At 41.5% G+C, this 23,705-nt stretch overlaps 1 protein-coding gene across 3 annotated transcripts in view; it reads right to left on the minus strand.

Annotated features, from left to right (window-relative positions):
- STAG1 (STAG1 cohesin complex component) overlaps positions 1-23,705 on the minus strand; it is a 180,078-nt gene that overhangs the window by 61,155 nt on the left and 95,218 nt on the right. For all 3 annotated transcript variants that reach the window (XM_083363714.1, XM_083363716.1, XM_083363715.1), the window contains 6 exons: positions 22,232-22,308; positions 14,806-15,010; positions 13,279-13,430; positions 3,113-3,186; positions 2,319-2,442; positions 1,055-1,153 (listed from right to left, as the gene is read on the minus strand). In XM_083363714.1, the coding sequence (XP_083219840.1) occupies positions 1,055-1,153; positions 2,319-2,442; positions 3,113-3,186; positions 13,279-13,430; positions 14,806-15,010; positions 22,232-22,308 (731 nt within the window). The remainder of the gene's footprint in view (positions 1-1,054; positions 1,154-2,318; positions 2,443-3,112; positions 3,187-13,278; positions 13,431-14,805; positions 15,011-22,231; positions 22,309-23,705) is intronic.

Raw genomic sequence — 23,705 nt, forward strand, 5'->3', positions numbered from 1 at the left:
TATCTAGACCGGGATGCCCTGCGTACGGTCACTCATGCGCTCATGACCTCTCGTTTAGACTACTGCAACGCTCTCTACATGGGGCTGCCCTTGAGGACCACTCGGAGGCTCCAACTGGTACAGAATGCAGCCGCGAGAGTTGTGCTGGGAGTCTCCCGATACTCCCATGTTACACCTCTGCTCCGTGAGCTGCATTGGCTCTCAGTTGTCTTCCAAGTGAGATTCAAGGTTCTGGTAATGGTGTTCAAGGCCCTACATGGCATGGGTCCGGAGTACCTCAGGGATCACCTGCTGCCGGCATCAACTTCCCTCCGCCCTGTGCGTTCCCACAGAGAGGGCCTCCTCAGGGTGCCACCGGTCAGAGAATGTTGTCTGGTGGCCCCCAGGGGGAGGTCCTTCTCTGTGGGCGCCCCAGATTTATGGAATCGGTTGCCGGTTGAGCTCTGGATGGCGCCCGACCTTCGCTCCTTCTGGCGCGATCTGAAGACTTATTTGTTCGAACAAGCCCCCCTGGCCTGATGGGGGATGGGTTGGGATTTTATTGTTGTTGTAAATATATTTACCTATTGTTTTAGCTTGGGCATTCGTTTAATTCTTTTTTAACTTTTGTATCTTTGTACTTTTATATGTTTGCCCTGTTCACCGCCCTGAGTCCTTCGGGAGAAGGGCGGTATACAAATAAAATAATAATAATTATAATTATAATTATAATTATAATTATAATAATTATTATTATTATTATTATTATTATTATTATTATTATTACCAGGCAGTTTAGTTTATATCATTAGACACAGCAGTTCACATGTATACATTTGATCAATGATTATTACTTATGTAATTCATAAGCTTTAGAAATGTATCAATGTATCAAAGAAATTTTCTCAAAGAAAACACATTCCACTTTTGCAGCATAGCACATTATACCACATATTTGTCACAAAAAATTGCTTAAGTTTTAAAAGATTAACTGCCATAAAATGTTCTTTCAGCCGCCAGAATTATCACTTATATTTAAGTTAACTTCTTAGCATTTTATAACTCTTACCCTTACCTTAAATCTATTTGTAAATAGCTCCAATTTGGGGAACAATTCTCTGTTGGTATACAAACTCTGCAAAGCTTTCAGACATTTCAACCTCACTTCACCTTGCTAAATTAAAAACATATTAGAATTGACTTTGTATAATAAAATACATAAGAAAAGCATATATCAGCATTTTAATAAATCATTTTCAGTAATATTTTATAACACAAAATTATATTTTATATTTGTTAGTTGTCTTTTTATTAAATATTTGGAATGACTTGCAACTGTAGAACATATCAAGCCTTTACAGTGACAGTATGTGTCTGAAAATAACAATATCACCAATAACAATTTTGGCTAGGACTCAGAAAATATTTTGTTCTCGCTACACTGGCTTTCAAATTTTCATATTTTAGTATAAACAAGTAAATCTTTGAACAAAATTTTTCTTGCACACTTGTCAGCTGATATCTGCTAAAGTCGTAATTTTAAAATGATAAGGATAAGTGATAGGGATAGAAAGGTAGCAATATAATTTTCCAACTAGCTGATTTGGTAAAAACCCCCTTTAGATTTTGGATTTAAAAAGGAGATTCCTACCCACCCACCCCCACACACAAAATTTGTGGCAAGATTATCAATATTGGTAATTTTCATACTTTCCTACTCAGAGAGGTGAAGATCTGAATCCTATAGGAAAAGTGATTTGACACACAGAGATAGTACTGTCCAAATTGTCTGCTGATCAAGATTTGGGACTTTAATTGGACTATAAATAACCTCTGCATGGAGAAACAGCATTATGTTTTCAGATCAGTACCATAATCTAAAAGAAAAATATTATTCAAGTTCTTTACACCTTTTACAGAGAACAAATTATAAACAAGAAATTTTTTTTAGTTGCACTGACAAATATTTTTTAGTTTCAATTTATCAAGGACCATTGTAGCTCACAGATGGGAATAACTACAGATGGGAATAATTTAGTTCCTTTTAGCGTAGCAACATTGATATTTTGTTTAAATAGGATGAATAGATATACACAAAATGCATTACTTCAGATGAATGAAGATATGTTTCCATGTATTGAATAAGGAAAAAAAAGCAGACAGAAGAATCAGCAGCAGACATAAGCTTATCAATAAGTTATATATACAGTATAAATGAACCAAAATGGATTTGATAAGACTATATCTTGTTAAATATAACAAAGGTTAAAAAAGTATGAGAAAGCAATATTCTTTCACACCAAAAATGAAAATAGCATTTATAGCAATGCAGCACTTACTCTGTCATGAAGTGTCCAACCAACATATTTTAAATAACTGTCATTGAGGAAGGCATCACTGTACATTTTCATCCACACTCCAATTTCTTCAATACAAACAGCTCTAATCTCAGCAATAGCATCACTATAAAAACAATGGTGAAAATATATTGTTTAAGTTTATGTATAAAATTACAGTAGTGTGTTTATTTTTTTCTTAGCAGTTTTCCTCCTTTAAATGATATGGCATTTGTCTTTTGTTGTCTCTAATGTTAATCAGCAAGGACAGTTTAAAATCAGAGTTATTTCATGTAGGTGATTTAAAGCATACAAGTATACAGAATTTACAGTTCTATGAAGTATCTGCACCCTTTCCTTGAATGCACAGCAGGAAGTCCATAAGTCCCATGTCAGGCCCAAATTTTATTTTTTTCAAAATCCATCTTTTTCATGAAGTTTTAAGCATAGTCTCCATATCCCGCTGTTGCAGGAGATCATGTCAGTGTACATAACATTCTCTAATCAAACTTTCTCCACAATACCACCTCTGTCAGGGAGGGGGGCAGCGGCTGAGTTAAGAGGAAATGATTGGCCCAAAGCCATTATATTTCCACGGCAATGGGTAGATTTGAACACGGGCCTCCCTGATTGTAATTCAACAATTAAAAATACATAGTTTAAACAATTTTATTACACAGTGTCTCATAAAATGTCAATTCCTGGAGTTTGTATTCTGTCTATTTGATAAATTTTAAGCAAGACGGGAAATATTATTTTTGACTGCTACTTAGAATTCCCAATGTCTTTTTACTCACCGATATCTATGGACAAATATTCCCTTGAAAATGGAATTCATCATATTTTCAATTTCATCCTGATTTTCTTGCAACTGAAATGCAATTAAATATGCTTACTTTAATTCTTTTATTTAAACACATAAATAAATTACTATCCTCGAGCATGTCAACACAGTTAATAACATTATTCATAATCAAGACTGACTATAAACCTAAAATACTTATTATTCATCACCTAAATATCACGGCTACAGTAGATTAAATTCATTTTAAAAAATATTTTACTGAAAATTTTAATTACAATAGTCAAAGAAAATATGAGCTAACTTCAAAAAGTAAAGAGAGTAAAGGAAACGGAGAAAAGTTATGTAGAAAGAAAAAGAGAAAATAAAAAAGAAATATTTAAAAAAGTAACTTTTTTTACAAACTTGATAATTCATCACTCCCTATAAAATTACATGCAAGTATCTATTTTTCCCATGCCATGTTTTTTCCATATGAAATTCTATAAATCAATATTATAGGCTTGCTGTCAGCAAGAAGCCCATAAAGGAATCCCAGATTTATACATACATCTTATTTTAACCTTGATCAAACAAACTTTGTATTTTTTTCTTTTGGTTCCAACAATCTTCATCTTTACTTCATTCAGATGGTATTGTAGGATTTTATCTCTCAATTTTCCTTTTTCCTATCTTGAACGTTTGTCAGGTGCAGAAGATCAGTAAATGTGAAATTCCAATTAAACTGATTTATTACTGCAGGATCCAATCTGGGTCGATCACCGGGACCAGAGGTTTAGTCTTCCGAGCTTTCAGACTTGCCCATCTTCCGGGAACTTCTTTCAACTAGTGTGTGTGCTTTGGGCTATTCTTTGTGTGGTATTTATATGGTGCCTGTTGTGTGTGGCTTTTTAGATGTTGATTGGGGTGTTGATGCCTGGCTATTAATCTTTTGGCTGTTGTTTTCTTGTGCTGCCCGCCTTCTAAGTACTTGATAAGCTGGATGTAAATCAGCATTCCTGTTGACTGACAAGGGGCCCATTTCCCAGGCTTCAATCACTTCCATAGCCTGCTTGTCCAACAATCTTAGTAGAAGCAAAATTGAATGTATGTCCCTGTTCACTGCAGTATGAGATGACCAATGAGTTCAGGTCTCCTCATCTGACCGCTTGCTTGTGTTCTTGCAATCTGGTGGTTAGCTTCCTCCCCGTCTGTCCTATATAGTCACGGGGGCAATCCATGTAGGAGATTCAGTACATTACATTGGAAGTATCTCCCACCTCCAAGCAATCTTTAGCACTTAGACTTATATACCGCTTGACAGTGCTTTACAGCCCTCTGCACAGAGTCAACATATTGCCCCCAACAATCTGGGTCCTCATTTTACCGACCTTGGAAAGGATGGAAGGCTGAGTCAACCTTGAGCAGTGAGACTTGAACTGCCAAACCGCTGGCAGCCGGGAGTCAGCCAAAATAGCCCATAGTACTGCTTTCTAACCAATGTACCACCAGGGCTCCTGCATAATTTGTTCTCATATGGTAGCCTCTGGGCAGTGCACTGCAATGCCCACTCACAATCTTGGAAGCTGCGTTCTACAGCTTTCAAAATACTCAGTGTGCCATACATCAAAAATATTCCAGAAGCTTTAGAGCTGCCTTAGAACTGCCTTTCGGAAGATTTAGAACCGCCATATATCAAAAACATTTCGGAAGCTGTAGAACTGCATGTGCCAGATGTTCCAGGGGACCAGTCTATTTGCCAGTCCTTTGATTTTAGCTGCAGCCATCATCTCTGCTCCTTTGTAGTTGTCTTAGCTTGCCATTCCTCACTCAAAAGTTCCAAAAAGATTATATTCCTGACTCTATATTTATTTGGAGTTGAAATAGGATACTATATGCATGCTTGGGGCAAAAATCCAAGATGGTCTCACATATAAGCAGAATCCACCTTCATTACTTTTAGATTTTCTAATCTGCAAAGATGGAGACGTATTAAAATTGTACAATAGGATTATGTTGCCAGATGTTTTTTCTACGCTTGGGACTTTTTCCAGATTATTTTGGACAGCAAACCTCCTATTGTGAAAACTGTTATTTGCAGCTTGGAAAAGAATCAGACCTGTAGCACAATCTCCAAAATATTCCCCATTTCATAGGGCCAATTCATAATATTGATAACATTAAGTATTTGGCAATGGAAAAATAAGGATGACAAACAAAATAGAAAACAACATTCAGGCAAAATTGGATTTGTTTCAAGCTACTGTTCATAAAACAGTCTACTTTAACAATGGTGATAACTAATTTCATGATTATACATTAACTTTATGTGAACTGAATAATAAATCTAATTGCAAATAATGACATAAAAGTACATAAAAGAAAGCAGAAGGACCATTTTGCAATATACCTTCTGGATAAAATTATTCACTTAACCCCTGAGATGAATTCTGTAGCCATCACAGAAACAGCTCAGTATTCTTTTGGGTTCCCAGACACATACTTTTTTCTACACAATTTCCCCAAGCATATTTTTATTTGCTTTTGTATTAAAGATATGCAATATCTGGAAAATATATAAACACTAATAACTTTCAGATTTGAATACTATTTATATGACGTACAAATTAAGTTGGGTCATAGCAAAATGTGAACCACATTTCTTTACCATCTTACCTTAGAAATCTGAAAAATATATTAAGTTCAGGTGAACTCATATGTTTTTTTTCTGCAGGCCCTTAATCATTTTATAACATTATAAAAGTCAAGTGTTATCTGAAATGCTAATATCATTTTATTTTATGGCTGTTGAACCTCCCTTCTGTTGAATTTCTGGATGATAGATACAATGCTTTTTCTGTTAAATATGAAGATTAAAGATGGTATCATCCATTTCATAACATTCTTTATTCCAGATTACAAAAAATCCTTTCTTCCATATATGACAGAATAGAAAACACTCCATTTGGACGGAGACCAAACTTCTTTTTTTGTGGCCTCTTTTCATTGGAACTCCCAGTGGGGACAGTGCAATTCAACAGAAAATCACCAATGCCAACTTGCTCTTCTTTCAATTTTTGGCAAGAAACTAAAGAGAATATTGGATAGAGTTAAATAACTGATTAATAATTTGGGAAGTATCTCAAAATGGAAAAAGAGATCTTTAGACCTTACCTAATTATATCATGATACTACTTGTCACTTGATTGATAGTTATCTATATTCTAGATAACTTGATAGAATATTTAATTTAATTTGAGAAATGCATTAGCTCAATTTTAGCATAATTATAACTGGAATGCTTAGCATGGGACCATTTCCGCTACATCTTGCATTCTACAACCTCACTAAAATGAATCTGTTTGACACAATCTTGCCTTCCATCAATGTCATTCAATGATACTGTGCAGTATTTGAAAGGTCAGAATCTGGCAGAATTACCTCCTGCATCCTGTGAAACAAGCTATGACTTTTGGAATAAGGAGGGATCCAATTGAAGGACCACCCTGTCATCATGAAAGACGCATAAGTCCTCTCTGATAGAGAGAGCTGCTAGTTCAGAAATGAGCCTAGCCGACATGACGGCTATCAAGAAGGCTAACTTGATTGTCAAGAACCGCAATGTACAGGTTCTGATGGGTTCAAATGGAGGTGAGGTAAGGGCCTGCAAGACCCGAGGCAAATCCCAAGAGGGATACCAGTGAACCATGGGTGGTTTGGTGTTGGTTGCTCCCTTGAGAAATGAGCGTACCATATGATGTTGAGCCAATGGCTCTGAATTGCCAGATGTAAGTACCGTGGATAGAGCCACCACTTGTCTACGGATAGTACTGGGTGCCAAACCCTTGTTGAGCCCCTCCAATAAATAGTCCAAAATCCTCGGAATGGTAATAGCCAAGAGATCTAACTGGTTCTTTGCCCACCAGTGACAGAAACTTCTCAAAGTGGACTCATAGATTCTGTTTGTCGTAGGCCGTCTGGAGGCCTGAATCATCGCAATTACGCCCGGCGAATAGGACTCACGCATCAGGAGCCGCCGTTCAAGTGCCAGGCGGTTAACGGGAGCCACTGGGATTCTGGATATTGCAGAGCTCCCTGGCTGAGTGTAATGCGACCTGGAGGAATCCCCCATGGGGGAGAGATGAAAAAGCTCACGAGGTCGGCAAACCACGGCCATCTTGGCCAGTGTGATGCAACAAATATCATCTCTGCCCGTTCCTGCAGTATATTGCGGATGACTGCTGGGATCAGAGGGAGAGGCAGGAATACATATAGCAAGCCCCCAGGCCATGGACTGCGGAGGGCATCCGTTCTCTCTGCCCCTGGAGAGGGGAACAGGGAGAAAAACCTCGGAAGCTGGGAGTTTGCCAGAGAAGTGAAGAAATCCAGTACTGGATGACCAAACCTCTCCAATATCTCCCCGAAGTGATCGGGATGCAGGTGCCACTAGGAGTAATCCACTGTCGACCTGCTCAGAAAAACGTGTACTGATTTGCCTCTCCCAAGATATGCTCGGCCCTGAGGGAGAAGAGGTTGGTCTCTGTCCAGGATCCCAACAACTAGGCCTCGGCCATAAGGGACCTGGAACGGGAACCCTCTTGCCGGTTCACGTGGGTTTTCACTGCCATGTTGTCCGTGAGGACCAGGACATGTTGCCTCACCACCCTGTTATGGAAGTGGCGTAGGGCCAGATGGCTCTGAGCTCCAACCAGTTTATGTTGTGCTTCAGGTCTGACCGAGACCTCAGGCCCTGAGCCAACTGTGACCTTAGGTGTGCTCCCCAGCCAAACAAACTGGTGTTCATAGTTAGGGTAAGCTGAACGGGCTCCTTGAACAATGAGCCTCTGGCTACCATTGGGGAGGTCCACCACTGGAGGGGTCTGAGACAGAACCCTTACCCTTTGGTTGGAGGAGCTGGTGCCCAGTCTCTGAAACAGGAGCAAAAACCATTGCAGGTTCCTGGAGTATAGTCTGGCCTATGGCACTATCGCCATGCAGGAAACCATCTTCCCTAACAACTGGGAGAGAATGGCCAGTGTAACTACACGCTCCCTTTGGACCTGGAGGACCAGGGTTCGGATGCTGTCCTGACGTTCTCGAGATAGACTCTGCATAGTTTTGTGTCTATGACCGTGCCCAGATGAAGGCGGGTTGAGGGAACTGTCTGGCTCTTTTGAAAGTTCACCGAGAACCCGTGGTCTTGAAGGGTCTTGATAGACAAGGCCAGGTCCGATTGAGCCATCTGAACAGAAAGGGACTGGATGAGGATGTCGTCCAGGTAGCACTAAATGCGTACCAGAACTGACCTCAAATGTGCGGCCAGTGCTGCCAAAATCTTTGTAAATATTCTTGGAGCCGACGAGAGGCCGAACGGTAAGGCTCTGATGATGGTGGTTTGTGTAACAGAACCTGAGGAACTTCTGGTGGCCGGGAAGGATGGGGATGTGGACGTATGCTTCCGTGAGGTCGATAGACGTCAGGAAGTCTCCCCTCCTGATGCTGGCCAAGATGGACTGTAGCGTTTGCATCTTGAATTTCTTGTATACAAGATAAAAGTTCAGCCCCTTTAGGTCGAGAATTGCCCTCCATCCTCCCAAAGCTTCGGAATGATGAAGAGGATGGAATAGAACCCCCTTCCTAGCTGTCCAGCCGGTATTGGTTTTATGGCCCTTATTTCCAAGAGGTGCCGAATAGCCTGTCATGAGAGCCCTCCTGACCGATTTTTTGACAGTGGACAAGAAATGAAGTGCTCTGGGGGGTTGGATATAAATTCTAGAGACAGGCCGCACCTGATTGTGCCGAGGACCTAGGATTTTGTGGTGGTGGTCTCCCATTTCTGAGCAAAGAGAGTCAATCTGCCACCAATTGGGGGGGCCTCCCTGAAGTCATTTGGATTTTCTGAAGGGACAGCCCCCCCGTGCCTCGAAAGGGCTGTTTGGCCTGAAATTGCAGCCTGGGACTGTCTCTGGTCCCAGATTGGTCAACTTGACGGTCTGACCTGAGAGGGAAGGAGCGGGAGTGCAGAGCAAACTCCGATCCTGATCCTGATCGGACATCACCTTATGTTTGTCCTTGTTTTCCACCAAATAAGTTGTCAAGGCCTCTCCAAACAGCTGACCACCACAGTACGGGGCAGCCAAGCACCACTTGGATTTAACATCCGCTCGCCAGTGTTTGAGCCTGTGAGGTGTGACACTGGAGGCTATGGCTCGAGACGAGAATCTGGCAGCGTGTAGTGACGCATCCACCATGTACTCCGAAGCAGCCACTAACTTGCCTAAGTTCTGGGGCTGGTGGATGGATCAGGTTGGGCAACCTGGTCAGGATCAATCTTAGCAGTAGCGCTGGCCTTATGGAGCAATGATTTGAAGAGTGCTGGATTGAATAGGCCCACAAAGGGAGGAGGGTCTGGAGCAAGATCCTCATCCTCCGAAAGCGGCAGGTCCATTGGGTCATACTCCTCAGAGAATGATACTCTGCAGCGAGGAGACTGGGCGAGAGAAATAAGATAGGAAAAGTCTGGAGCTCCTGACTGGGAGAGATAACACAGAGTCATTGAGGCCACCGAATTGGGTCCAGACCTTTGTTGGCATGTCGAGGCCAACCCCTGGGCGACCGCCTGGGAGATCAGGGGCTATAATTGCTCTGGTGACCACACTGCACTTCTGAGGGTCGAAGACCAGCTGTTGTGGGCGTAAAGGTGGCCTCAGGTCTTGACTGTGTCATTCTGGGGATAGGAGAAGCCAGTCGAAGTTTGAGTCCCTGGGTGAAGGGAATCATCTCCTCCTGTTCAGCCCTGGGAAAGTAGGATTGGCCAGCGTCCCCTTCTGGAGACCAGACCCTTTGGGCAGACGAGGTGGGAGGAGCGAGATGTGGGCCAAATTCTGAGTCCTTTGCGAGAGGAGAGGAGACATGTTCAAAGCCCATCGTGCCTTGTTTCTGGGCTTTGGAAAACTGTTTCTCTAAGGCCAGGTGTCTCCTGCTGGCTTCTTTCTCTGCCGCTTTGGAGGGCCTTTTGCCAGAAATGGCCTTGGACTTGAGTTTCCCAGCGGCCGATAGCCTGGAGGACTTGTGGTTTGGCTGCCCAGAAGTGTTGAGGGCACCGTGCGAAGACTGAGGTGCCGTGTTGTCTGCCATCACAATAGGAGATCTCTCAGTGGTATGCTGAGAGGGATCTCAAGTAGAGGAGCAGAATACTGACCTGTGGCTGTATGCCACCTCACAGGGATCAACAAGTACTCTAGGGCAATGGTGCTTGCAGGACCAACTTAATGGACACTGGCACACCTGCAAAGCTCCTGATGGCCGTAATACCACTTGAAAGCATCTTTGGTGCACTGGACAGGTCTACTGTGGCGGCAAGATCCCTTCAGTGATAACAGCCAGCTCACACGTAGCTCACTTAGTGGCGGCAAGATCACCTCAGTGATAACTGCCAGCTCACTAGTCCTAGTTGGTGGCGGCAAGGTCAAGAATGGCACAGCCAGTACACATCGTCTGTTGGAGTGGACGAGGAAACACCTAGGCTGGGTCCTAGGACTATAACTGTTGCTTCCTGTAATTGACCACCCACTTCTGAGAGGCTTGTCCAGAGAATGTAAGTAGGGAGGCGAGGTAAAGGTGATTGGACCTGATGTTGTAGGAACAGCCGGAACTGATGGCCACTGTAACCTCAAATGTGTGGCCTATGATATTATTGCTCTACGGCCTTGATGCCACGGTCAAAAGAAGAGCTCTGGTCTCAGAGCCTTCTGCAGTGGCGGGAAGAAAAGAAGTATAAGAACCCCTGCGCCTGCTTTACCTATGAAGTCAAGCAGTGAGTGGCAATATGCTCTAATTCCTCTAGCTCAAAGAAGCGTGCACTCCACCCCCCTGCAGCTGGCAGAGACAGGCCGCACCTGGAGTGATAGCGGCGCCTAAAATGGCGGCCACTACTGGGGAAAACTCTCAGGAGGGTTAGGCTGACGATAGGGAGAGTCGGTAAGGAAAGCTATTACAGGCACGCTTGAAAGGTAGCAGAGGATTTCTAGAGAAAACCTCCCTATGCGGCTTCCAAAATGGTGCCCGCAACGAGCGCGCCATGATAAGGGACAGAGGCCTGGGGCTTCCTGGAGACTGCAGAGTAAGAAGGGCACCTTTACCCAGTATGGCACTGCGCTGATCCCAGTGCAGCTAGAGAGATGAAGAACGTAGGCCGAGGCCTGTGGAGAGGGCCTTCTGCAGTGGTTGGGAAGACAAATGCTTCCTGGAGTTTGAAGCTCCAAAGGGAGAGCAAAATCCGCTGAGAAGTTAGGAGCTGCGCTGATCCCAGCACAGAGGGAAATGGAGAATTCACGAATGGAAAGTAAAGAACCATACAACCTGCTCAATGAATTCAGTCTGCAAACTGGGAGCCAAAATTATCACGTCTATTCTGGGCACAGACTAAGTCATGACTGGGAGGTATCCCAGCCCAGGAGAGGCATGGCAAGTTTGACAGACTTAGTCTAATTGGGCAGGAAGACAGAGTTAACCCATTCGTGGATTCTCCATCTATCATGCTGGAGAAAGGTAGCTTCTACTTGCCCCTGTTTGCACCCTGAGAAAGCACCCTCACAAACACATACCTGGGAGGGGATCCCCCTCCAACGAGGTTTTGGGGAAGCCCCCGTTAAAAGCTGAGCTGGCTTGCGTGCTTACCTTGCAAACTTGGAGATGTGCGCGAAGGGAGCATGAGCCTAGCTGGGGTGCCGGGAGGGGGGAGAGGAGGAAAGTGAGGAAGAAAAGGAGGAGGAAGAAAAAGTAGCAGGAGGGAGAGGAAGCAGCAAGAGGAGGAAGCAGAAGCACAAGAAGCACAAGAAGCAGGAGGAGGAAGAGAAGGAATGATGCTGAGCTCAGATGTTGCAAGCCAGTTGCAAGCGTAGCCACTGGAGAACATTTGCACTGAGCAAGCTGGCTTCTGCCCTGCCACTCTCCCACCCCTGCAGACTTGCTGCATGACTCCAGCTGTGTGGACTGGTTCCTAACTGGCCTTGAACCGGGACTGGTCTGTGAACTGGGGATTGGGGACCACTGTCCTAAATACTACACCATACTGACTGTCATCATATGGGTAGGAACCTGGTAATAGATGTGTTAAATATTTGGGATGAAAGGATTTCTCAACAATTTCACCCTGTGTGTCTGTCTCACCAAATCAACCCAAAGCTTTCTAATAGCAATATGTGGGGGACTTATTCCAATGCTAAAGTCTAGCATAGTTATGTGAATTCTATACACAAGGAACCAGCCAAAATATAGATCAACATGACTTGAACAAAGGTAATCAATCTCCATTATCCCTGCATTCTCCTCCCCTCTTGCTTAATCTAGGCACACATATTTGTGTACTGCTTATGTAAAAAATTTAACAAAAAATATAAATATGTGAAGGATAATATTTTGGTAACCCAGACAGACTCTGTCTAATTACTATCTTATCCTTAAAGACCTGGTTGTTCTCCTAGACCTTGAGGCAGAGTGGATGGAACCCTTTGTTAGATACATTTGTCACATGCTGCATATGTTTCGATGTTAGTTCTCTGGTTTGTTCATTTTTCTTGCTGCACTATTTATTCATCTTATTGTATGCACATGCATTTTTTATATTGCTCATTGTCTAGGGATGATTTGGAGCTGGGCAGTGCCCAAGTCCAATTAAATAAAATTTCTCCCTCAACCAGGCAAAAGAAAAAATAGAAAGCAATGTTCACTGTAATTATGCTGAGTAAATAAATAAGATTTTATTTTAAATGGTAACACTTAACTGTATAGATGAGTGTTTTACCTATCCAAAGTGTTATGTCAATACGTAAAATCTTAAAAGTCTAAATTATTAATATATTATAATTTAACAAACTACATATAATGCAGCTTTAGTCCATCTAACTACAAGGATTTTTTAATTCTTATTCACTGCAAAAAGGCTGCAGTATTTCTGTTAAATATTAACCAATATAGAGTGACATAAGAATCATTTATTTTAATGAAGCTTGAAAACTGATTGAATTTCATTTATATTAAAGAGACAGTTTCTATGCAAAAATCAATTCCATAGTTTTGGCCCTGCTGGTCTGGACTGTAAAGACACCGTGAATTTGTATCTTTTCTGAATTGCTTTTTACAGGTGAAAAACTATGACAATCACTCTGAACAGTCATTTACCTCTTTCCGTTTCTGAAGAAGCAGCTCCAGTCTTTCATTAGCTCTTTTACCAATCATTTTGTTTCTTTCAGCTTCATACTGTCTTTGTGTATTATCCTGATGAATACTCAGGTTTAAGGCAACATTCACAAGAGCAGTCATAAGCTTCATAGCTAGGAAAAATACAAACAAAAATCATTTTTTCTTTTCCAGGCCCAAGTGCATTTTTGAAACAATTATTTGCTTAATACTAACTAGAATCCGAAGATTCTGATCTATTTGTGTTGAGGTAAAATATGGATTGCTACTTTCAATATAACAATCACCCATAATCTGTAATTATGCCTCACTCATAAAAGTATATCAATGAACTTAGAATCAAGAGAAAACCTCTTGGCAAATCCTTTGTATAATATTAGTAGCATCGCAGTTTTCCACAGACCCATTATGGAAATCAGAGATGGCTTATTATTATCTGTGAATTAGTTCAATATGTAATCATGAAAGTTTATATCCAATGGTTCTGATGACAAAAAAACTCACAAAATATTCTGATATGGATACAATTAAATGTAGTCATTAGTAGCAAATAATAAAGATATCAGTAATGTTCAGGATTCATTAGAATCCATGAAGGACTTTAGTTTGGGCTTTAGGATGCAAGACCTAATTGCATCCACGCAACCTGCATTTATCCTACATTTTCACAGACAGCTAGAAAAGTTCAAGGAAATATAAGTACTATACAACATTCTAAAGCTTCTGAATGCCATGCATGGATGAGAAAGAAGGAAAAGGATGGGGCTATATGTACAACTTTCTTCTTTCTTCTATCTGCCTAACTAAATATGGCTATTGTTATTTTACATTCTGATCATCAGCAATTCTTTCCCAGAGTATATCTAACAATTAATTCCAATGGATATTGCTAAGATTAGGAAAATTTGTTCCTTGCAGAGCAATTACTTCCTTGTAAAATAAAGGACAAGTTGATTTCATCCAAACTTGTTTAATTTAAAATTAAATTTACATTACTTTACATTTTACATTAATGTAATGAGATCCATTCCAATTTACATTATTTAGGGAGTGTTGTCATTTGTAGTAATTTATGTAATTTGCATTACACAAACAATATATTTATGTTCAATAGACATTAAGAAGTAACAAAGTATGACTGTATATTAAAAAGTTCCTAAATTTATTTGTACAATTTCATATTAAAAATGCAATGCAGGACATATTTATAGAGGTATTAAATTTATGCTTTTGTAATTCTTTTGTAGGAAACTGGATTAAAAATAAATTATATACAAAAAGTTTTTTTATCACACCTTGTTTTTCCCAGAACTAGCTGATCCAAGCAGTTGTGCAACTGTACTGTTTAAAACCAGAACAATTATACATTCCTTCTGAACAATTCACATATGAATATATTCATATCTTCTGAATAAATTATTCCAAATATAATAAAAGATCAATGACAACACACAGATTTATCACAATGTAACCATTATTTTGCATGTTTTGTGTTTAAATTATACTTACCAGCAAGTGTACTGGTATGTCTGAAAGCTCGAACCTGCGAATCTGACAAACCAGTCAGCAATGAAATTACTGTATCCATCATATATTCATCATAGATGATGCTATATTGACATTGTCGTATTAGTACTCCTATGAATTCACAAAAATTTGATCGAAACTTTTTCCACTGTGGCCCAGGCATTGTAAGTGGATAATCACCACTGTCCTGTGGAAAGACCAAGCACATACTATCTTTAAAAACAAACATGCTTAAGCTTCTGCCAGCTTCTCTTCTAATTAAAATATGAAGTTTTAGTGCAGTTTAAATTCTATCTGAATGACTAAAAACACGGTAATTTCAAATAAAGCTACATTGTCTTGATAATCAGGAAAATAAAAGTGATGAACATGAGGCTTATTTTTTTAAACACACAAAATGATGTACAAAATATTATATATGAAATAGCTTCCTGGTGGTCTATGTCCAGAACATAGCATACTTCTCTGGGTGTAAAATTTGTATTTGAGGTAGAAGTATTCGAATATGGGAAAAACAGGAAATGGCAATGCAATCAACAACAGCCAAGGGAACAGAGAAAGGAAGACAGTGGAAAGGTCTGGGAAAGACAAGTGACCTAACTAGATAGGTTATGTTTGACTTCAAGGGTGCCATTGTCAAAGGGTTAAGAGAACACTGATGTCACACCATTCCCACCCTTGAATTCGAGTGTAGCATATCGAACCAGTCTATCTGCCCTTTCCTCTAATGTTCCCAGTACTGCTGGAATATTCTGCTCTTGAATTGAAGGATAGTGATACCATAAATTCTTTAACAATATATTACCGTATATACTTGAGTATAAGCCGACTCGAATATAAGCCGAGACCCCTAATTTTACCCCCCAAAAATGGAAAAAGTTAGTGACTCGAGTATAAGCCGAGGCTGGGAAATGCAGCAGCTCACCTTATGCTCCTCTCCAGAGATCTTCCCTCAGCAGCGGCCGGCAAAGTAGCTCGCACGCGAAACAAGCCCGGCAGAGGAGCCGGAGCGGCGAGCAGAGGCGCCCGGCCCAGATCCTGCAAGGCCCGGCCGAGACGCGCCCCCAGCAGCGGAGCTGCTCCGGCTCCTCTGCCGGGCTTGTTTTGCATGTGAGCTACTTTGCCTGACGCTGAGAAGACCCGCTTGGGCACTCGGGTTGGTGTCAGTCTCCGCAGGCCCTTCTCGTTTCCAGGAATGTCAAGCGCGCTTGGCTCCCCACCCCCACGGCAGGGCAGGGCAGGGCAGAGACTTGCTCGCCCTTCTGACGGCCCTGAAGAGAAACGAAGGGCTTGCAAACTCCCCGCGAGAAGCTGGGCGAAGCGCGCGGCTGGGCGAGTGTGTGCCTGCGCGCGTATTTACGAAAGAAACGCTCCGAGAGTTCTTCTTTCTCCGCCCCCTTGGGGGGAACTCTAGCGACTGCTATAGCCGCGCTTCTCTTCTCGGCTCCGAAAATAGGGATTTCTACTCTCTCTCTCTCTCTCTCTCCCCTCCCCACCCCGCATTCTCCTGCCTCTTCGATTGCGACAATAAAAGGGCGAAGGGTGCGCTGGTTTCTTCCTCCTTCCTCCCCCCCTGCCCTCCCCTCCGCAATTGTCAGGTGAGGCAGCTGGAGGTCTGGCCGGGAGATTGTAGCCGTTTTGAAACGCCGCGTCTTGAAACGCCCGATCAGCTGATTTTCGGGTGGAAGAGCCGCGGCTTGAATCTGTTTGCATCTGCCTGAATTAGACCGAAACGGCCTGAATTTGACCAGAGTTGCTTTGTAATGGCTGGAGGAACTGCAGAGGAGGTCTTGCCGGCTTGAATCTGCTTGTATTTGTTTGAACTTAACCAGAAACAGCTCGTAATGGCTGGAGGAACTGCGGAGGGAGTGAATGCTCCAGCCTGGAATATTTGGAAAGGCTGGGGGAACCGGATGAACTGCAGCTTAAGCGACTGTTGCCGGAGGAGCCATGGCTTGAAACGCCCCAGTTTTGGGGCAGCGTTTGCTTGTTCCGGGTAGAAAAAACGCTGTCGACCCCGGCATCTTTTGCGGGGATTTCCCATTTCCCGTTGCAAAACCAGCCGAGCCCAAGTCCACCCTTTCTTTTTTTTCCACGGCACGCTTGGTGCCTTTCCCACGATCGTGTCTCCTTCAGATCTTACGCAAGCTTCCTCGATTTCCTGGTGTGTGTGTGTGTGTGTGTGTGTGTGTGTATGTGTGTGTGTTTCTTTCTTATTCCTCCCTTCTCTGGTGGTTGGAAAGGCGTGTGACGCGCTTCAACAACAACTCTGCTGGCTCTCTCGGTGGGAACCTCCCATCCTCTATATACCCCCATTTCGGCTGCTTCGCAAACTGCTTCCTCCACCCCACCCCACCCCACCTCACCCCTCCCCGCAAAAGATGCCGGGGTCGACAGCGTTTTTTCTACCCAGAACAAGCAAACGCTGCCCCAAAACTGGGGCGTTTCAAGCCATGGCTCCTCCGGCAACAGTCGCTTAAGCTGCAGTTCATCCGGTTCCCCCAGCCTTTCCAAATATTCCAGGCTGGAGCATTCACTCCCTCCGCAGTTCCTCCAGCCATTACGAGCCGTTTCTGGTTAAGTTCAAACAAATACAAGCAGATTCAAGCCGTGGCTCTTTCCGCCCCGAAAATCAGCTGATCGGGCGTTTCAAGCCGCGGCGTTTCAAAACGGCCACAATCTCCCGGCAAGACATCCTCTGCAGTTCCTCCAGCCATTACAAAGCAACTCTGGTCAAATTCAGGCCGTTTCGGTCTAATTCAGGCAGATGCAAACAGATTCAAGCCGCAGCTCTTCCACCCGAAAATCAGCTGATCGGGCGTCTCAAGACACGGCGTTTCAAAACGGCTACAATCTCCCGGCCAGACCTCCAGCTGCCTCACCTGACAATCGGGGAGGGGAGGGGAGGGGGGGAGGAAGGAGGAAGAAACCAGCGCACCCTTCGCCCTTTTATTGTCGCAATCGAAGAGGCAGGAGAATGCGGGGTGGGGAGGGGGGAGAGAGAGAGAGAGAGAGAGAGAGAGAGAGAGAGAGAGAGAGAGAGAGAGAGAGAGAGAGAGAGTAGAAATCCCTATTTTCGGAGCCGAGAAGAGAAGCGCGGCTACAGCAGTCGCTAGAGTTCCCCCCAAGGGGGCGGAGAAAGAAGAACTCTCGGAGCGTTTCTTTCGTAAATACGCGCGCAGGCACACACTCGCCCAGCCGCGCGCTTCGCCCAGCTTCTCGCGGGGAGTTTGCAAGCCCTTCGTTTCTCTTCAGGGCCGTCAGAAGGGCGAGCAAGTCTCTGCCCTGCCCTTCCGTGGGGGTGGGGAGCCAAGCGCGCTTGACGTTCCTGGAAACGAGAAGGGCCTGCGGAGACTGACACCAACCCGAGTGCCCAAGCGGGTCTTCTCAGCGTCAGGCAAAGTAGCTCACATGCAAAACAAGCCCGGCAGAGGAGCCGGAGCAGCTCCGCTGCTGGGGGCGCATCTCGGCCGGGCCTTGCAGGATCTGGGCCGGGCGCCTCTGCTCGCCGCTCCGGCTCCTCTGCCGGGCTTGTTTCGCATGTGATTCCGGGCCAGGTGCTGCTGAGGGCGAGCAATGGCGCCCGGGCGACCCCAGCAGCGCCAGGCAAAGTAGCTCGGGCGCGCGCAAGTCCTCGGTAAGTTCTTTTTTTTTGTTCACTGGAGTATAAGCCGAAGTGGATTTTTCAGCCCAAAAAGTGGGCTGAAAAATTCAGCTTATACTCAAGTATATACGGTAATTCTATAAATAACTCAATTGTTAAAGCAGCTAAGACAGTGATGTCGAACCTTTTATAGACCAAGTGCCCAAACTGCAACCCAAAACCCACTTATGTATCATCAGGTACCAGATAGGCATGCCCCTTTCGGTAGGTGTGGCCAACTGGGTAGGTGTGGCCCATTGGGTAGACGTGGTTGCAGTAGTTATGGCAGACTGGGTGGGACTAAAAAGTTCAATCAATCAATTCCAACTTTGCGAGAACCTTTTCCCCCACGCGAGTTTAAATTGATTGATTGAACCTTTTTTTTTTTGCACACGGTGGTGGAGGCCTACAGCTGAAGGCCTAGGACTGGAGTGACGGCGCATGTGCCCAGAGAGGGCTCTGCGTGCCACCTGTGGCACCTGTGCCATAGGTTCGCCACCACGGAGCTAAGAGGAGATAAAGAAATAAAAGACACCAGGAAGACTTGTGGGCATACAGATACACAGGTCAAGGGAAGAAGAAAGGGAGAGACCATCAAATTTGTCCTTCATGCTCTGATTTACCTCTGCAAGGGCCTCTGTGTGTGTGCTAGGGTAAGCTGGCTGGCTGAAGCTTATAGCAACCCAATTTTGGAGGTTTTGGCATGGCTAAATTGTAATCTGAATTACAATGTGTTCTCTTTAAGCACAAAACAAAAATATTCTACTTTACTGATATCTCTCATATGGAGAGACAAGATAGAAATAGTTATTTTCAATTCAATTTTACTGCATTACATTTATTTTAATTTTTATATCTAACTTAGTTTCACTTTTTATTTTTTTATAATTTCCAAGAGCTCAGTAATTTTATCTGTCAAGTGTGAGGTAAAACACTTGACATGCCTCTATAATTTAGTTGGAACATTGCCGCAATATGCTCTATATGGTGGTACCTATTCAGGTCATACATAGGGCTTCAATTAGTTAGAGTGCATTAGCCCAGTTAGTAGCTCACATTTGTTGCTAACAGCATGTTTCACCTGTGCTCCAGACACTGCACTGGTTTCTATCAGCTTCTGAATGCAATTCAAAGCATATACTTTTAAAGCCATACATAGCTCAAAAAAAAGGTAATTTTACATAACTTAAATAGATCCAACTGTTTTATGTCCTAGAAAAAATATGTGGGCAATCCAAATCAGCTAGCTTCACAAGAAAAAAATATAGCAAAGAACAAGAGAAGAAAAACAGTAGGATAATTGGCCACAGAAATGCTTTGAGGTTTACCAGAATCTGGCAGGGAACGATCTATGTTAAGATTTAAAGAGCTGGGTAAAAACAGTGGAATGGTTTGATTTAAAGAGCTGGGTAAAAATAGTGAAATGGTTTGATTCGTTTAGAAGAAGAATGCTGGACCAATATCAGGGCTTAAGGGTCTTCAGAGCTAAGTATTAAAGAAGTGCTTTGGAGCATGCCAGAGCAATTATGTAATAGCTGTCTGTATATCTTTAAATAAAATATGACTTCCTTTGAACATGTGTGAACTGTGGAGAGGAGCTGCATAATCCCAGGAAAAGACATGATGATGATGACGATGTTATCCACTCAGTCGTGTCCAACTCTTGACGATTCTATGGGCCTCGTGTCTCCATATTTTCCGATCTTGCGCTACTTCTTTGAGTTGTTCTATGCTCTGGCTGGTGTCAGCTTTGATGATGGGAAAAGACATAGCTATTTTAAATATTTGGAAAGAGGTGCTATGTAAGAACCTTCATGTGCTTTGAAGCACCAATTTGCACTCAGACTGGAAGCAAAATACTGCCTAAACAGATAGGAGAAAATCATAAGAAAATGGAAAATCAGATACAACATTATCAGAATGGCAAGGGTAAGACTCACAGTGTTTCCTAAAGAAAGAGAGAAAATATACCCTACACTTAGAAATATTGTCAAGGGAGAAAAAAGTTTGATGATTAACTGAATATTCTGAATCATGAAGGAAAAAGAGACAAAAATTTCATGTCTGATTAAATAGTTGACAATGAGAAATGAGCAATAGTCAGTGGTGAAGGACAGTAAACAAGGAGAGTGATCTGTGATGTCTGGTTTTAGACATGTGAGCTCCAGACAATTCTGAAATTTTCAAACAAATTTATTAGAGAAGCACTTGAACTTAAGAAACTGCCTGAGTGAGAGGTAGAATTGAATATATCAGCATATAATTTTTTTAAAAAATTGTGGTTATGATTAGGTTACCCAGGAATAATCTGTCTGGATGCGTGTGTCCTTCAAATATTTCAGAACTTTGATAATAATGTTGAAACAATAATAATACCTTAATAAATAAAACCAATACTTCATCAACCCAAAGAAAAAATCAACACAGATAAAGGAATAACGGTAGATGACCAGATAAAGGAGACACCAATAGACAGAAGAGAATTATCTTCAGTGGGATATTGAAAGAGGAATGATAACAGATAGGAATAAACTGCATCCTAATAGTTCCAGTAAGATACCAAATTGGGATCTACTGAAGAGCCTACTATGGGTATAACGCCGACAGTGCTTAACTAGGGGTTTTGGGGTTTTTTTGCCAAATTTCACAAGACCTCTGCAAGCAAGCAAGTCAACTTCCCCATGGAGAAAGGACTAGCCTTTTCCTGAAAGATTACTGCTTGAAAATGAAATAAGTCTATGTCAGAAAAGTAAAAAGGAGATAGCAATAAGAGAATGGATAGTTGGCCCACCATGTGCTTTTAGCCCTTCACCACTGGCATATGTCATCTGATAGATCACTTTTGAAATAAAGTCCCTGCTAGAAAAAAAAACTTGCCCTCTTCTATAATAGAACAAGGTAGTATTTGATACATTTTCCTACAAAATACACTTTAGACTCATAGGATATGGATAGCACCTCAATGGGTGGTTTTAAAAACAAATTTTAAAATAGCAGCAGGAGCTTCTTTAAGATAAGACAAGATAAGCAACTTTGATGAGTGGTGGTAGTGGTGTAGAAATGTCACAGAGTGCCTCGATCAAAAGAAAACTATAGCGGCCCTCATGCAATCTATGTATGTTTACTGAAAAATAAATAAGCTAACCATATAGCAATTAATGAGACTATACTAAAACTTACATCATTAAAGATATTTTCAAAATATTTGAATTCTGTTCGCAACTTTCAGTTTATTATATAAGAAAATACTACAAGTACAATACAACAAATACATATTTTATATACCAAATACGTAGCCTACAATTTTAATTACAGAACACCTTGATATATCCTTTAATTGCTGCCAGGTCTTTATTTTTTCAAATAATGCTTGAATTTCTTTTCTTGCTCCTAAATTTTGTTCCGCTTTTAATAAAGTATTTGTATTGTGGGGTGCAATACAGGATTAGAGTAGAGTGAAACTAGTTTAATTTCAAGCAATTTCAAAAAACAAACAACAAACAAAAACCACCTGAAATTTATTTTTAAATATTTGTCACTGAAATCAATCTGACTTCAAAGTTCTGTGTCAGTCAACATATCTGGATAGCAATTGCTCACTTCTCTTTAAGAGTTCACTCCTTTTTCTTTTTTTACCTACAAGGATGTATAATTATGTTTTCATATAGTATACCTCCTTAAATAATTAGATCATACAACAACATTCACTACATGTCCAATTTTGCTGAAGCTTAAAACATATTTTGTTTATGTCCAGTACTATACCTCATCAAATTCTTCAGTCATTTTCCTGATAATTTCTGCATTTTGCATGTTTCTAAACATTTCAATCCGCACAGTTCCTGAAATAAAGTAAGTATAAATATTTTATAATATTTAAAGATATCTTTACTTTGAACACACACAAACATGTTAAAGAACATAATGGCAAATGAATAAACATATAGGATTTTCTTTCTCTATTTACATTTAGCAGCCAATTATAAAATTTGATGTTATTGCTCTGTTTTTCTAGAATAGACTGATAGTTCCTGATCAAGGCAATGATTACCAGTTGCATTCATTCCTGAACCATACCTTAATAACATCCTGATTGAACTAATACAACTCATTCTACATTAGACTGCCCTTGAAGACTACCTGCAAACTACTTGCAAATTTGATCCACAATGTAGCAATGCAGATATGACAAGAACTGCTTGAGTTAAGTAAGAACACTTTTGTTATAGAGTGCAATAAATTGTACTGTGGAATTATCTGCTTTATTTAGCAAACAGATCATTGCCATCTTAATCACTCTTGTGGTTAACAAGGATAAAAATAAAAACATGATAAAAAGTATAAAAATAACAGTAAAATTACTGTATGTTAATGATAAGTACAAAAAAGGAATGTTGGTGCAAAGATGAAATGAAAGAAATTGTGGGTGAGAAAAAATGTGTAAAATGCTGATAAAAATGAATGTGATATAATATACAACATAATGGGTAGATTAGATAGCTACACAAATGTAGGAATAAAACTATCGATTGTTTATAAAGAATGTTTATTATGATGTAAGAACTTTCTTATTGAATATTGATAACCCTCGTATGTAGAGGATGCTGTGTTTTTGGCTGAGGATGAATTGTAGGGAATTTTGTGTGCCTCGTACAACAATGATAAGGATTGAATATATAGGCACTGCAAAAAGGAGTGGTTGTTTTCCAATTTATTTTCTCCATCAAACATATTGCAAAATATGGAAGATTAGAGCAAGTAAACAAATATATCTTGCTGGTAGAATGTTTACCAATGATAGGAAAATGAACAAATATTAAGATGTGAAAATACTGGCAGAAAGTTGATAAATCTGTTCTATTTATCAAGAGAAGCAAAAATAACTACATGTGATTCCAGCCAATCTGTCATATTGATGTGAAAGACAAGAATGTCAGGAGAAACAAAAATGCAGTGAGAATTAATTATTTAAGAAATATTTAATAACAAAATCAAAGATATAGTTGGGAATAAATGGTACTACAAGTCACCCTCAACTTACAACCATTGTTTAATGACTGTTGGCACTGGAATGACTTGTTTGTCACATTTATGATCATTACAGCAGGATTGAGGTCACACGATCCAAATTTGCCCACTTGGCACCTGTTAGGTATTTATGACAGTTGAAGTGTCCTTGAGTCATTTGAATACCTTTTGCAACCTTCTGACAAGCAAAGTCAATGAGTAAGCCAGACTC

This window comes from Vipera ursinii (assembly GCF_947247035.1).
Source record: "Vipera ursinii genome assembly, chromosome: 5".
Lineage (NCBI taxonomy): Eukaryota > Metazoa > Chordata > Lepidosauria > Squamata > Viperidae > Vipera > Vipera ursinii.